This window comes from Tenrec ecaudatus, chromosome 9, assembly GCF_050624435.1.
Source record: "Tenrec ecaudatus isolate mTenEca1 chromosome 9, mTenEca1.hap1, whole genome shotgun sequence".
Lineage (NCBI taxonomy): Eukaryota > Metazoa > Chordata > Mammalia > Afrosoricida > Tenrecidae > Tenrec > Tenrec ecaudatus.
Genome location: NC_134538.1, coordinates 131,348,860 through 131,362,361, shown reverse-complemented (window position 1 = coordinate 131,362,361; position 13,502 = coordinate 131,348,860). Strand labels below are relative to the sequence as shown.

Here is a 13,502-nt window from a genome sequence, read left to right as displayed (position 1 = left end):
GTTTTCCCGTGAGTGTTTTATGTTCCCTTCTGGACACACTCGTGGTGACCCTGAACCACTCGGCCCCACTGCGCCCAGGGAGACCTGCCCTGCTGGGTCCCAGCCCTTGATACTCCCTTGAATGCACAAATCTTGTCAGCTGCTGCCTGCCTTCTGTGACCTCCAGTAACCACCGGTCCTCTAGCTTCCTTTGGAGCCAGCATGGGCACCATTGTCAGGAGCCTTTCCGATTTCTTTCCAGCAGAGTCAAGGGGAGAATGTATTTCTAAGCAGTCAGCTACTGAAAATGTATGGAATGCACTTTTATTCCGACGCACACGTGTTCAGAAAGGATGTTGCAGGATTCACACAGAGGGTCAATGAGGATCCTGTGGGACTCGGGACCCACGCACTGTCCATTGAGGAAGGGGGAGCAAATTGGGTAGCTGAGCCCAGAGCTTGCCAAGAATCCACGATGGAAAATGAGTGTGTGCACCGGCACTTTTAAGGCTAAGGCTTCACTAGATAATTCTGCCAGTTCACTGGCCTTGCCATTGTAGTGCAGGGGCCTTATCCCCCTGTGGAGTTTGGGTCACATGATCAAGAAGACCTGCATTGGTGGGCAGAATGAGGTGGTATGGGCACTGTGTGGGGTGGGCACCATGAGTTATGCTGAGCTCTGCTCTCAAGCGACTCCCATTCTCCTGAGATGATGCAGACATTCTTCAGCAAATGTGTACTGACTGCTTGCTGTAGGCCTGGTGGTACAGCGAGCTTTGCGTTGGGCTGCAAACCACAACCTCAGCAGTTCAGAATCACCAAGGCTGCCTCTGGAGAAAGGTGAACCTTTCTGCGCCCGAACAGCCTCGGAAATCCACCAGAGCAGCTCTACTCCAGCCTGTGGGTCACTGAGTCAGAAACAACTGGTTGGCAGTGGGCTTGGTTTTTGTAAATTTATTTTGCTGTAGGCCTGCCATATTCCTGGCTCTGGGGATGCCCTAACTAAGGCTAATTGGGAGCACAGACAGACACTGTAAGTCCTCATGCGATGTGGGAGTATGTCAAGATGATTCCCTACCCAGAACCCCCATGTGACAAAAAAGCACTGGCCCTTGGGTTTCCTGCCTGTGGCTGCGATGATCATTGCTGGAGCAGATCACCAGTCTGCCACAAAGAGTTTTTTTTCCCCAATGCTTTATTTTATTTTAATAATTTTCCACAAAGGGTTTTAACTGGAAACCTTTCATCCGACAGTGGAGGGCTTATCTGTTACACTGCCAGGGATTCTAAACTCAGTCTAGAGATTTCAGGGAAACCGTCCTAGGGTAGCAACATCTAACCTGATCTGAAGAACTGAAAATCCAGTCATCAAAACCGGATGCCCCCAAGTCCATTTCAGCCTCTAGCAACCCCATGTGCGTCAGAATGAAACTGCCCCATGAAGATTTCAGTGGTGGACTGTTCAGAAGTAAATAGGCCTGTCCTCCAAGGACGTTGTGGGTGAGTTTGTCCCTCCAGTCTTTCGAGTAGCAGCTGAGCGGGTTAGCGGTTTGTACCACCAGGATCTTGGAAAGGGACACATTGCTTGTGTAAGTAGAGGGCCAGCACCAAAGGGAAAGGAGTGGAATTGGCTCCGTGCCTAACGACAACAGGCTCACACGTAACAGCCACGGCGAGGATGGTGCTGGGCCGGGCAGTGTTTCATTCTGTTGTCCATGTGGTCAGTCTGAGTCAGAACCAATTGAATGGCATGCGGCACCAACAATCACAGGAGCTCAGGGGGATGAGAAGGAGTTAGGAAATCACAGCGTAAGGAGAGACGAAATAGGTATCGTATGCTGTCATCTCCGCCCTCCGAGAGGCCTGATCATATTCTGTAGTCCCTGCAACTGGCGTGAGAAGGCAGGGTAGGCATTGTGTTTGGGAATTCCACTTTCCCAGTCAAATACTTCATTCAAGGGACTGTTTCCTTTCTTTCTTTTTAAAAAATCATTTTCTTGGGGGCTCATACAACTCTTATCACAATCCATCCATCCATCCATCCATTGTGTCAGCACATTTGTACATTTGTTGCCATCATCATTCTCAAAACATTTCCTTTCTACTTGAGCCCTTGATAAGAGCTCCTGCCAGGGACTTTTTTTCTATGACAGACACTCAGATTCTTTTTCTCTTTGGAAAGGCGACATGCTTGATCTTCTGAAATGGAGAACCCACCCCGACAAGATCACCGGCTGTCTCTCTAAATTAAAAGAAATCGATGGCTCAGAGATTGTTAAGGTATATCACCGTCCCATTACTACTTTCCTGGGTATTGAGAGAGAAAGAACTGCTGGAGGAGGGACAGAGCCTATATTGCTTATTCATCCTCCCCTTCTACTTTATTGTAACAGTTCCTACAAGATACACTGGATACCTTATTTGGAATTTTAGATGAAAACTCCCAAAAATATGGATCTAAAGTGTTTGATTCTTTGGTGAGTGTAAATTGACTTTAATAGCCTTTGAACAATTGGGTCTGTCCATCATGCCTTTGTTAAGAATGCTTCAGAAATTTGCACTTAATAGCATCACAGTTCATTGAAGAATAACAAAAGGCCATCTTGATTTGCATGCATTTTTGAAAACTCAATTTTCCCTTTGTTTAGGTTCACATAATAAATCTGCTGCAGGATAGCAAATTTCATCATTTCAAACCTGTAATGGACACGTACATTGAGAGCCATTTTGCTGGGGCGCTTGCATACAGGTGAGACCTTTCATCTTATAATTGCTTTGGAAGCAGGTCCTTTAGAGCGTTTCTAAGCAGACCAGTTACGTAAGAAAAATTTCAAAGGCATGTAGGAAGAAATGAAGCACAGCAACCCAAGTGTCTCTTGAGACAGGCGCTTTCCCCCAACCACTCTTGTTTTTAATGGCTTGAGCTTATTTTGATTAAGAGAAGAGAGGGAGAGAAAGAGAACATCCCAAGTTCTATTCCTGAGACCAGAATGATAGTGTTTTCGTCTTGTCTGTTTCCCTTGAGAGCCTTTAGTCTGAAATGCCTGGTGATTCCACTTGGGCTTTCAAGAGCCCCACTTAGTCCTCCTCCTCCTTGATGATGATTGATGCTGCTACAGAAGAAACCCAGAGAGGAACCAGCCTGGCTTCCAGACGATTTTAAATTCGTTTATGCAGCACCATGTCTACTGGGCCCCCACTGCGTGGGAGGCACTAAGAGGAGGAAGACCTGATCCCCGCCAGCAAGCAGTCCAGCCATGGAAACCTCCCCTTTGGGTCTTGCTGTGGTTAGTTGCTGTCCAGTGGATGCCAGCTCGCGCCCGTGCCCTCCTGGATGCAGAGCAGAACTGTTCCCTTGGGTTCTCAAGGAAGCCCAAGGAAGCAGATGGCCAGGCCTGTCTTCTGAGGTACCTCCAAGGGGGCTTGAACTGCCAACCTTGCAATTAGCAGCTACAATGTCATGGTCTTTTCTGTTCACTCCAAGGTAGAGTATAGGCTCGTGAAGCTAAGCGTGAATGAGAAAACATTCACATTCCTTCTTGCCTCCACTAGGCTTCGTGGATAATCACCAGAAGGCAATGCCTTCTTTCTGTCTGATGCACAGTTTCTTCCCTGTCTTCTGGCCCTGCTTGAATGCAGCCCACACACAGACCCTGCTAATTCCACCTACCTCTGCCAGCACTGTCATGGCTGTTCTACCCACGTTTTTACCTTTTTGTCTTTAGCATCCGTGAGCATGCACACGTAATAGATCCCCAGAGGTGAGCTAAAAAGACAGAGCTAGCTTTTTGCGCTCCTTCCTCCATAGACGTGATGCATAAAGGGCGGTAGTTCAAATAAAGCACCTGATTTTGTTTACTTGGGTATTGCTGATCCCTCATGTTAAAGAATGACGCCTTCACCACTGACGTGCATGGAGTGATTTGTGCCAGATTTGGACCCTCCGTCAACCTGGCTTGATACCAAAGGTGAGCTATAGCAACAGGAATCAGCTGGAAAGGTTCAGCAAAGCTCTGCCACTCAGCCCAACCATTTGGGCCCTGGTCCGAGCGCGCCCTGGCCGTGTAGCAGAGTGGTTACACATTGGGCTGCTGACCACAAGATCAACCGTCTGAAACAACCTGCCAGTCCATGGGAGAAAGACAAGGTTTTCTACTCCTGTACAGAGTTACAGGCTTGGAAACTCACAGGGCCATTTAGTTGTGAGCGTGCTGTACACATTCAACGTGATGGCAGTGTGCTGTGTTTGGGTTTTTGTATGAGGGATTGCAGGAGAGGTGTACCGGTTTTCTGCTGTAAGGTGGGCAGCCTCGGAAGCCCCGTGGGGCAGTTCTCCTGGGACCCATAGCTTCCCTCTGGGTTGGAATCGCCTCGATAGCAGCGGGTTTCAGTTTATGAGGGCATCAGGTGCTCTGGCAGTTCGGGGGCTGAAGGGCATGGATGCTACCCGAAAAGTCAGCAGTTGAAACTCACCAGCATGGCTGCGGGAGAAAAGAGCTGGCAATCCGTGCTTGTCAAGATTCCAGCCTAGAAAACCCGATGGGCGCTTCTTTCTGTCATGCAGAGTCCCCGTGGGCTGGAATTGACTCAACCAGCCCCCAACAGATGAGAAGGTGACTGCATCGGAAGGGGCTCCCCATCGGAAACTGAAGAACGAGTGTGGGTCTAACACTTCAGGTTCACCAGTAATTCCGAGCTCTTCAGGTTAATCAGCCCTAAGAAGATAAATCAAGCCCTGGGGAAATCTTCTCCGGCCGGAAAGTCACTGGAAACTTAGCTTGACCATAACACGGGCAGCAGCATGGCCCTGGATTCGGCCCAGACTGCGAGGGAAGGAGGAGGACCGCTGTCAGAAATTCCTGTGTGATCTTTAGGTTGCCTAGAAACCAGAGACTGGCCCAGGGTCAAGGTAGAAAGACTGTCATCTGGAGAGCTGGGTTCTGTTTCATTTTTAATTCAGATTTTCTTTCTTAAAATACTGATAATAATTAAATAGTTGGATTTTCTGGAAAAGGTCCGACTAAGGTAGACTTGACCATGAGCATTGTTTTCCCCACTGATCAGAGAATGCCCTTGAGTATGAATCCAAGGATCTGTGCATTGGAGTGGGGACATGTGCTGTCAGCGTTTTGCCTCCAGCTGAGTGGTGTTTAGTACACCCAGCTGTTTACAAAGTCCTTGAGGAAAAGAGCTCCACTTAGCCGTGTCCAACATTGGCCGGGGCACGCATGCTTCCAGATATTTCCCTGACCAGACTTTTTCTCTCCTGTTTGTCTCCGCGGTTTGGAGGCTGTGCCAGAAACAGCAGGACCCACGGTGGAGGGAAATCTCAATAGGAGGAAGTCTTGTTTCCTTTTCCAGGTTCCAAAGGGAGTAGTGGTGAGGTCAGGCTGACCTGGTACCATCATGAAGTAATAGTGTGTGTGGCAGGTGTGAACCTTGAGAGCCAATAAAGTCTTTGTCTGCAGTGTTTTTATTTCCCGATTTATTTTGGAAGTAAGCTATTTGCCTGATGCTTTATTTTTTTGAGGCAAATATCCACAGCATTCATCCGTTTAGCAGTTTCCATATGTACAATCCCATGACACCGGCGACCCTCATGTTGCCCGACCTGCATCCCTATCTTCTTCCTACTTCGTCTGTCACCATTAACAAAAACTCGCCCAAACACTTTCTGTCTAATTTCTTTTTACATCTAGTGCAGACTCTTTTAACACATGAGAATGGATGGAGAAAAAAAACAAGTCATTTAGGACAACAACGAGCGTTTTATCTGGGGGGCATGTAATTGAGAATTAGTCTGGTTTTTCATTCAGCACATCGCCTCTCCTCCCTCTCCCCTGCCTTGTAGAGACCTCATTAAAGTGCTCAAGTGGTACGTGGACAGGATAACCGAGGCTGAGCGGCAAGAGCACATCCAGGAGGTGCTGAAGGTAGGAATATCCTGTTGATACCAGATACCAAGATCCAACAAAGCTTTTGCACAGTGATGCTTAAAACTAATTGGTTTCCTCCACACAGACAGTAATTGGTGATGATGCATTACGGACACTCAGAATCAAAGATCTTAATAAGTTTATGTCTGCTCAGAGCTGACAGGATTGGTAAGGGATTTCCCCAGGCATGTCCACGTAGGTTAGAAGTCCCCTGCCCTGATAGTGACCACGAGAAAATCATTTACCTTAAATTGGAAGAGAATCGTGTGGTTTCTTAGTAGTGATTGAAATGTGGAAACCAGAGGTCTTGCCGGGTCTCCTGATTGAAAGCTGCCCTACCTCTGAGCCCTGCTTGGTTCGGCAGTCACTGGAGATGTTCACAAGTAATACAATTTCTTATAGTCACAAGGAACACCACTTCCTTCTTAAACTGCCCAGTTCTGATTTCTGTTGTTGGGTAACATTCCATTGAACAGCCTTAGAATTAGATAATATATCACCTGAGAAACGAACTGCCAATGACCCTTGTCCATATAGGGTTTCTAAGATTCCAAGGAATCTTTTATGGGATGGAGCAAGCAGCCTCCTCTTCTTCTCACAAGGAGCAGCCGAGAGTTTGAATGGCCAGCCTTATGGTTAGCTAGCCCTGTGCCTAACAGGGATCCTTAGAGAAAAATATATATATTCATAATATATATATATTATGAAACAAGTATGTGTTTGATGATATAGCTATCGTTTGTTTCTGATGGAAGGTAAAAACCTGGGGTGGGAAGTACCTCCCAGCAAAGCAGGATCATTTTTGACAGCCAGATAGATACTCATCATTCTGTTGACTGAATTAAAAAAGCACCTGGACATTGAAAATGTGTTTAAGGTTCCAAACTCCAGAGAATTATCTAGATTTTTTTAGGGGCTGTCCTTTTTCTCCCATTGGGTAGAAACATTGCTCTCATTGAACATCAGCTAAGCTCAAAACCCTCACAGGGCCTCCGTGTTGAGATCAATCATTTAAAAGCCTGGCGCTGAACCCTGATTCGTTAAAGAGTGATGCGTGTTTCTGGTCCCCATTTGAAGCTGACTTTTTCAATATTTGTTTTAAGGCTCAGGAGTACATTTTTAAGTACATCGTTCAGTCCCGAAGGCTCTTTTCCCTGGCCACTGGTGGACAAAACGAGGAGGAATTCCGCTGCTGCATCCAGGAGCTCCTTATGTCAATCCGCTTCTTTCTCTCCCAGGAGAGCAAAGGGTCGGGAGCTTTATCTCAATCACAGGTGATTGCTTTTCACTCTTTATTGAATAGAAGGATAATTTGGGCCCCGATGACTTTTCCATAGCAGCAATATCAAATGTGTGCTGAGTGACAGCCCCATGTTACCCCCACCCCCACCCCAATCCCCCGGTTATATTTCTAACCTAGCTGTCGGTGAACACTGCACCTCTTCTGAGTCCCATCAGGGCATAAGTGAGTTGCTTGTGTTCAGACTGCGCTCTGCGTGAATGGAAAGGACACTGATTCTGCCCCAGCCTTGATTCTGCTTGCCAACATGCATACTTATGATTGGACAAGCTGTCACCATTGGCCGGCCCTGGGAAGGAATTTCACTAGAGCCAGGCAACTGCACGTATTGTGCCCCAAGCCCCACACTGAATGTTAATCTGCCGACTTCGGACTCATTAGATGGGACTCAGCTCTACTGTGTGTGGTTTTGTTTTCTTTCACTCAACCCTAGTTGGCCGGGAGGCAGATTGTACCTGACCAGTGCTGCTGTGACTTCTATGCTGTTCCGTCTCAGGATGGGATCCGTCCACTTTGAAAAGGGCATGGCCTTGACCGTATTCCAAGAAAGGAACCTGAATATCTCTTTGTCTTTTTCTTCTGCTTTTGATTCTACTAACTTGTTTGAATAAAACCTGTCCCCTGGAGATGTGATCATCAAGGAACTAAACATTAAATGGGAGATGAGAAGGCAGAAGCAGATATTCGAGAGTTTGATTACAATTTGGTGCCATGTGACGTTTGGAAAAAGTAATGCACAGTTACAAAAAACCAGAATGGTACCTCCCCCCAATAAAGGTGCTGTGCAATTCTGGCTGTTTATGGACTATTCTGCAGCACCTCCCTGCTGTGCAAATGTAGCCTGCGCTTCCATTCTGTGAGAGGCTGTCCTTCTGACCCTGTCCATTTGGTTTTGGACTCTAGAGGCCACAATCCTGTCCTTTAGGAACTGGCCAGAAACCTCAATGGCAAGTGGCCCACTGACCACACTGGGCTTACAGCATTTGATACTGGAGAAGGATATTCCAGTAGACTAACCAGAATCCTCAAAAATGGAAATGTGAAATGTTTTAGGCTTTGAGGCTTCATTGTGAGCTTTTCCACTTCTACCCATCATAGGGAAAAAGGTCCTCTTCTGATTCATATCAGAAGTATATATATATATACTTTTTACTTTCAGGCCCTTAAGTCATAGTTTCTCACTGAACTCCACAAACACCCGTCTCTCCAAAAGGTTTGCTATGGCTTGAATTGTGCCTCCTGAAGTGAAGTCCTCAGGTGTGGATGCAACCTTGTTTGGAAATGGGGGTCCATGAACATGTTATCAATTAAGTAAACATGAGGTCATACTAGCATAGGGTGGATCCTAATTCAATCTTTTCCGATTTGTTTTGTCTACCAGGAAGGTCAAGTCGGAGTTTTGCTTTTATTTTTACTTGCAATTCACGAAGTCTTAGCTGAGATCGCTCGGTGCAGCTGCCCTCCTTGCCAGGTTCTGGGGCCTTTATCCTTTATTAACAGCCCATTATGTATGTATCTCACACTGCAGGCACCTCCAGAAACTTCTTTGTAAGACATAAAAAAAAGAATTAATGGATAAATTAAGGCATTCCTAGGGGAAATCAACTTCGGTAACTTTTCAGTATATTGAATCAAAATGCTGGACCCATTTTATTTTATTTTCTTAACTTCATCCGTATGACTCAGCTCTGTGCAGAGTGAAATAAAGGTTCTATAAATAGAGTCTTTCATGAGATATACCAAGTTTTCCATTTCAATCACATTGAAGTGGAGCTGCAGTTTCAAGACCTTCAGCATTTTGATGGCTCTGACATAAAAAATGGGTCTTGGCTTTCCTCGCTGTTTTTGCTGCTGCTGTATAAATAAATACTAAAATCTTTGCATTTGATTCCATGTTTGCATCATTGGGACATGGAGACTCGACCTACTTTCCTCTCGTGTCAGATCTCATTGGCAATCCAGCTGCACTGATATCCATCCCGGCTTACTGAAAACGTCTGCCTCCTCCCTCCTGTAGGCTGAGTGGAGACCAGGTTCCCCTCCCTTCCACTGCCATCTGGTTGTGCAACATTAAAAGACTTGGTTTATTTGTTTTAGTGCATCATCCTAGCCACCACCACGCCTTTTCTGAGCATGTCCCTTGAAGATGTGATGTCAGCATAATTGGTTTCCGGAAATCTATTATCAACAGTTTGCTTAGCCTAAGAACATTGGTCCTTGTCTATATCCGTGTGCACAGTTCTGACTTACAACAGGTTTTTGAAGCAGCCCACAGAATCAGTCTAGTGATATTTTCATTTTGTCTGTAATAAAAGTCAGTCCTGGGGAAGTAAAATGGCCTGTCTCGGTCAAAGAGTTGGGAAGAAGCAAAGCTGCCTGTAGTCAGTTCCAACTGAGGGAATTCCAACTCAGAGTGTGTCCCCGGGGAACTGGACTGTATAGGATTGTCCAGGCTGGGACCCTTTGGAAACCAACCCCAGGCCCGACAGGCTGCTGGGTGGGTTCAAACCACCAACCTGCTGGCTTGTAGTGGAACACTTAACCCTTTGTGCCCCCTCAGCACTAATATCACAAAGTTCTTCTAGTACTCTGGGCTGTGTTATTTTGGGTTTTTTTTAACCTTAACCCCTTAGCTGGATGCTTTGGGGTAGTCATGCGCTTAATTTCTTAAAGGTAAATGAGATGTAAGGGAGCATTTTAGAAAGCGTTTTCTGTCTGGATTAAATCACAGTGACCAGAAGCCTTGTGTTTGCTTAAACATTCTTTCCATCCGATCAAGCTGCTTTTCGCTGATTCTGTAAAACTGTAACCAATCATGATTTTCAGGAATTTTCCAGTTTTATTAGGTTGCATGTTTGCACATTTCAAGAAACTGCCCTCATCTAGTGTACTACTTGTTGGCATTGTTTGAGTTTGTCCTTCTAGCTTTAGGAAACAAAGATTTTACATTTATCTCTCTACCATTCGAAGATGTGGTTCCTAAGCTCACTGACATTTTACAGCTCACTTCTGGAGACCAGTTTTGGAATTGATGCTGATTTCTTCTTCTTTCTAAGGCCGTGTTTCTCAGCTCCTTCCCAGCTGTGTACTCCGAGCTGCTGAAGCTCTTTGATGTCCGGGAGGTGGCCAACTTGGTGCAGGACACTCTGGGCAGCCTGCCGACCATCATGCACGTGGATGACGCCCTGCAGGCTGTCAAGCTGCAGTGCATTGGCAAGACCGTGGAGAGCCAGCTGTATACCAACCCAGGTAGCCCCCAGGGTCCACAGGTTGAAATTGGGTCTCCAAGAAGATAATCCTTATAGGCTATAGTCAGGCCAGCAGCAGCCAAAAGTCATTTATTTGGCTGGTTGACTGCATTTATGTATTCATCAATTTTTTAAAGCCATAAACTGTTGTGACCATTAAAATTTGTCGTTGAAGAAAGAATGAAAGTGCTAATGATTGAATTTCAGATGCTAATCACAAGTTCTGGTGTACAACATGGTTTTGCTTTCTCATTGCATATTTCATTTATTGACGGTCAACAACATGCAATCTTTATTTATGGACTCCTTGTCAGTACTGGATAGGCTCTTGAGTTCGTGACAAAGGGGCCATACCTGACTTCCTCTGATTACCCAAGGGGGAAGGGGAATCCTAGTCAGCTGATTGCCATAAAGCAGAAGTTAGACATCCTCCCCCCCCCCATCCTTCTTTAAAGCCTATTCTGCCACCAGCCACTCCTCCCACAACACTTGGCTTTTTGGCTGGGTTTGCTACTCCATTCCATAGCCCAGAACTCAGACGGTGCTTACCGATTAAGTGGGTTTATTAGGGAGTGACCAGGTTAGCAAAAGTCAAGAACAGTAAAGAATAAGGATACAGTCCCCACCAAGACCTTTCCTCAGCAATCAACCAGATCTCTCTGGCCTCCTGCCTCTCAGCCATGTGGTGCCTTGGCCTCTGTCTCCTTGGGCCAGAAAGACAGCTCACTGCTCTGTCTCACAATCGTATAGTCTCTGCTCTTTCTCACGATCTCCTTGCCTCCACCTCTGGCCTCTGCTCCTTTGCTCAGTCCCATGGTCTCTGGGTTGGAGCTTCTGGTGCCTCTACTCTTGGCTTCCAGCGCTTGAGACAGAGATCTTGAACATGCAGCGCTGGTGCCTATTTGTGTCAAAGGCCTCTTCTTTACCGCCCTGCTGCATTTACTGAACACGACGTCCTTCTCCAGGAGCAGGGGTTATTATTCAAAGTAAGAGAGCCAGTGGCCCCATCAAAGAAGCACTCTGGCTGTACTTCTTCCAAGACAGATCTGCTCGTTCTTTTGGCAGTCCATGGTGCTGTCAGTATTCTTCAGCAACATCATAGTTCAGACGCATCAATTTTCCTCCATTCTTCCCTTTTCAGTGTTCAACTTTCACCCGCATACGAGGAAATTGAGGATAACGGGCATTGGGTCAGGTGTACCTTAGTCCTCAAAGGAACATCCTTGTTTTTCAAATGTACAAATGTGCTTGACACAATGGGTGGATGGATGGATTGTGTTAAGAGCTGTATGAGCCCCCAGTAAAATAATTTAAAATTTTTTCACAACAAAAAGAAAGAAAAAAATCCATGTTTTTCAACATTTTAAAGAAGTTTTATACAGCAGATTTACCCAATGTAATACATCATTTTATCTCTCTCTCTTTTTTTACTTATTTTATTAGGGACTGTTAGCTCTTATGACATGCTATACATCAATTGTATCAAGCATATTTGTACCTATGTTGCCATCACCATTTGGTCTCTTGGCTGCTGCTTCCATGAGCCTTGATTGTGGGGAAAGAAGCAAAGACTACCATTTTTTATACCTTAAATAAACCTTCCATGCAAATGTAATTAAATTTTCACCTGAGCTTTGCCCTTCACTTTAACCGTGGTCAGACCTTTAGTACTGAGGGGCACGGCAGTGTGATTCAGCCCTCCTGTCTGGTCTTGGAATGCTCCTACTGCCTGTTCCGTCAACAGTGGCCTTCTCCAGGCATTTAATGAGGGAGCTAGGATTCGCTGGTGGAGCTAGGGATGGTCACCTTCAGGCTTAGGCTTGTGACAGAGTGGAATGCCCTTTGGTCTTACATCAGCTGTGATAAAGGAATATTGTAACATTCCCCAAGCAGAACTAAGGCCAAGGGGGCTTATGCATGTGGGGCATAGCTGTGAATGGGTGCTTCTTACCAGAAGAACTGTATCCTGAACATTTCTGGTCCTGAAAAAATCTGCTAACTTCCCTAATAAACTTCATAGGTGTGAGGATGTCCTGTGAATTTTGTGTGGTCACTGTAATGAGTTATCAAGCCCAGCCTTGGGAAGGACAACTGGTATCAGATTGATAAAGAAGGTTGGAAGGTGGAGGCATGTCTGACCTCTGCCTTATAGGAATTGACCTTGGGCCATTGTTGGTCTTAGTTCTCTTTCTTCTTCGTGAAGTCAAAGGTCAGGCACTATTTCTGAGCCATTATTACACTTTTGTTAAAGCCAGATTGAGTTAGGGGCCACTGGGCAGCTTCAGACCTGGCCAGAACAGGCAGTAGGAGCCAGTCCAAGACCAAACAGGGGGGCTGAATCGCACTGCCGTGGCCTCTTAGTACTAAAGGTCTGACCAAGGTTAAAGTGAAGGGCATAGCTAAGGTGTGGATTTAATTACATTAGATTTAAGGTGTAAACCAACTGGAGGTTGGTCATGCTTATTTAAGCCATAAAAAATGGGGAACCTTTTTTTCCTTCCCCAAATTCTATTCCTGGCTACTGGCTGCAGGCCAGGGATACTACCCACCCACAGCCATCAAGTGGATAGGGTTTCTGATTCTGTAAATGTTAATGAGAACAGACAGCCTCATCTTTCTCCTACGGGGCAACTGGTGGATGTGAACCACAGACCTTGCAGTTAGTTCACAGCCCAGCACCTGACCCACAGTACCACCATAGCTCTTCGGGCCAGGGATAACAAGAGCTAAATGATTTTGAAGCAGGCCTCCTTGGCATGACAAACGAGAGGACTAGAAGGGTAGGGAGGAAGGAGGAAGGAGACGAGTGGGAAAGGGAGTTTAGGGCAGTGGTTGAGAAAGAGCAGGGACCACGTCTTCTAGACACCGTGCAGGCTGTGGTTTTTGCATTCGTTTTGCGTTTGGCTCCCTTGCTGGCACTTGTCGATTGCTTTAGCACAGGTCCACTGTCGTTGCCAAACTATTTTCTTGCTAAGAAAGTCTTATGAGTTCCTGCTTTGGATTATTATTGAGCATTTTATCAGCCCAAACTCAACACTG

General features: G+C 46.0%; 1 protein-coding gene across 3 annotated transcripts in view; it reads left to right on the top strand.

The window, feature by feature from the left end:
• DOCK4 (dedicator of cytokinesis 4) overlaps positions 1-13,502 on the top strand; it is a 481,793-nt gene that overhangs the window by 338,830 nt on the left and 129,461 nt on the right. For all 3 annotated transcript variants that reach the window (XM_075558568.1, XM_075558567.1, XM_075558566.1), the window contains exons 18-23: positions 2,162-2,259; positions 2,373-2,456; positions 2,628-2,728; positions 5,831-5,912; positions 7,019-7,189; positions 10,272-10,464. In XM_075558568.1, coding sequence (XP_075414683.1) covers positions 2,162-2,259; positions 2,373-2,456; positions 2,628-2,728; positions 5,831-5,912; positions 7,019-7,189; positions 10,272-10,464 — 729 coding nt within the window. The remainder of the gene's footprint in view (positions 1-2,161; positions 2,260-2,372; positions 2,457-2,627; positions 2,729-5,830; positions 5,913-7,018; positions 7,190-10,271; positions 10,465-13,502) is intronic.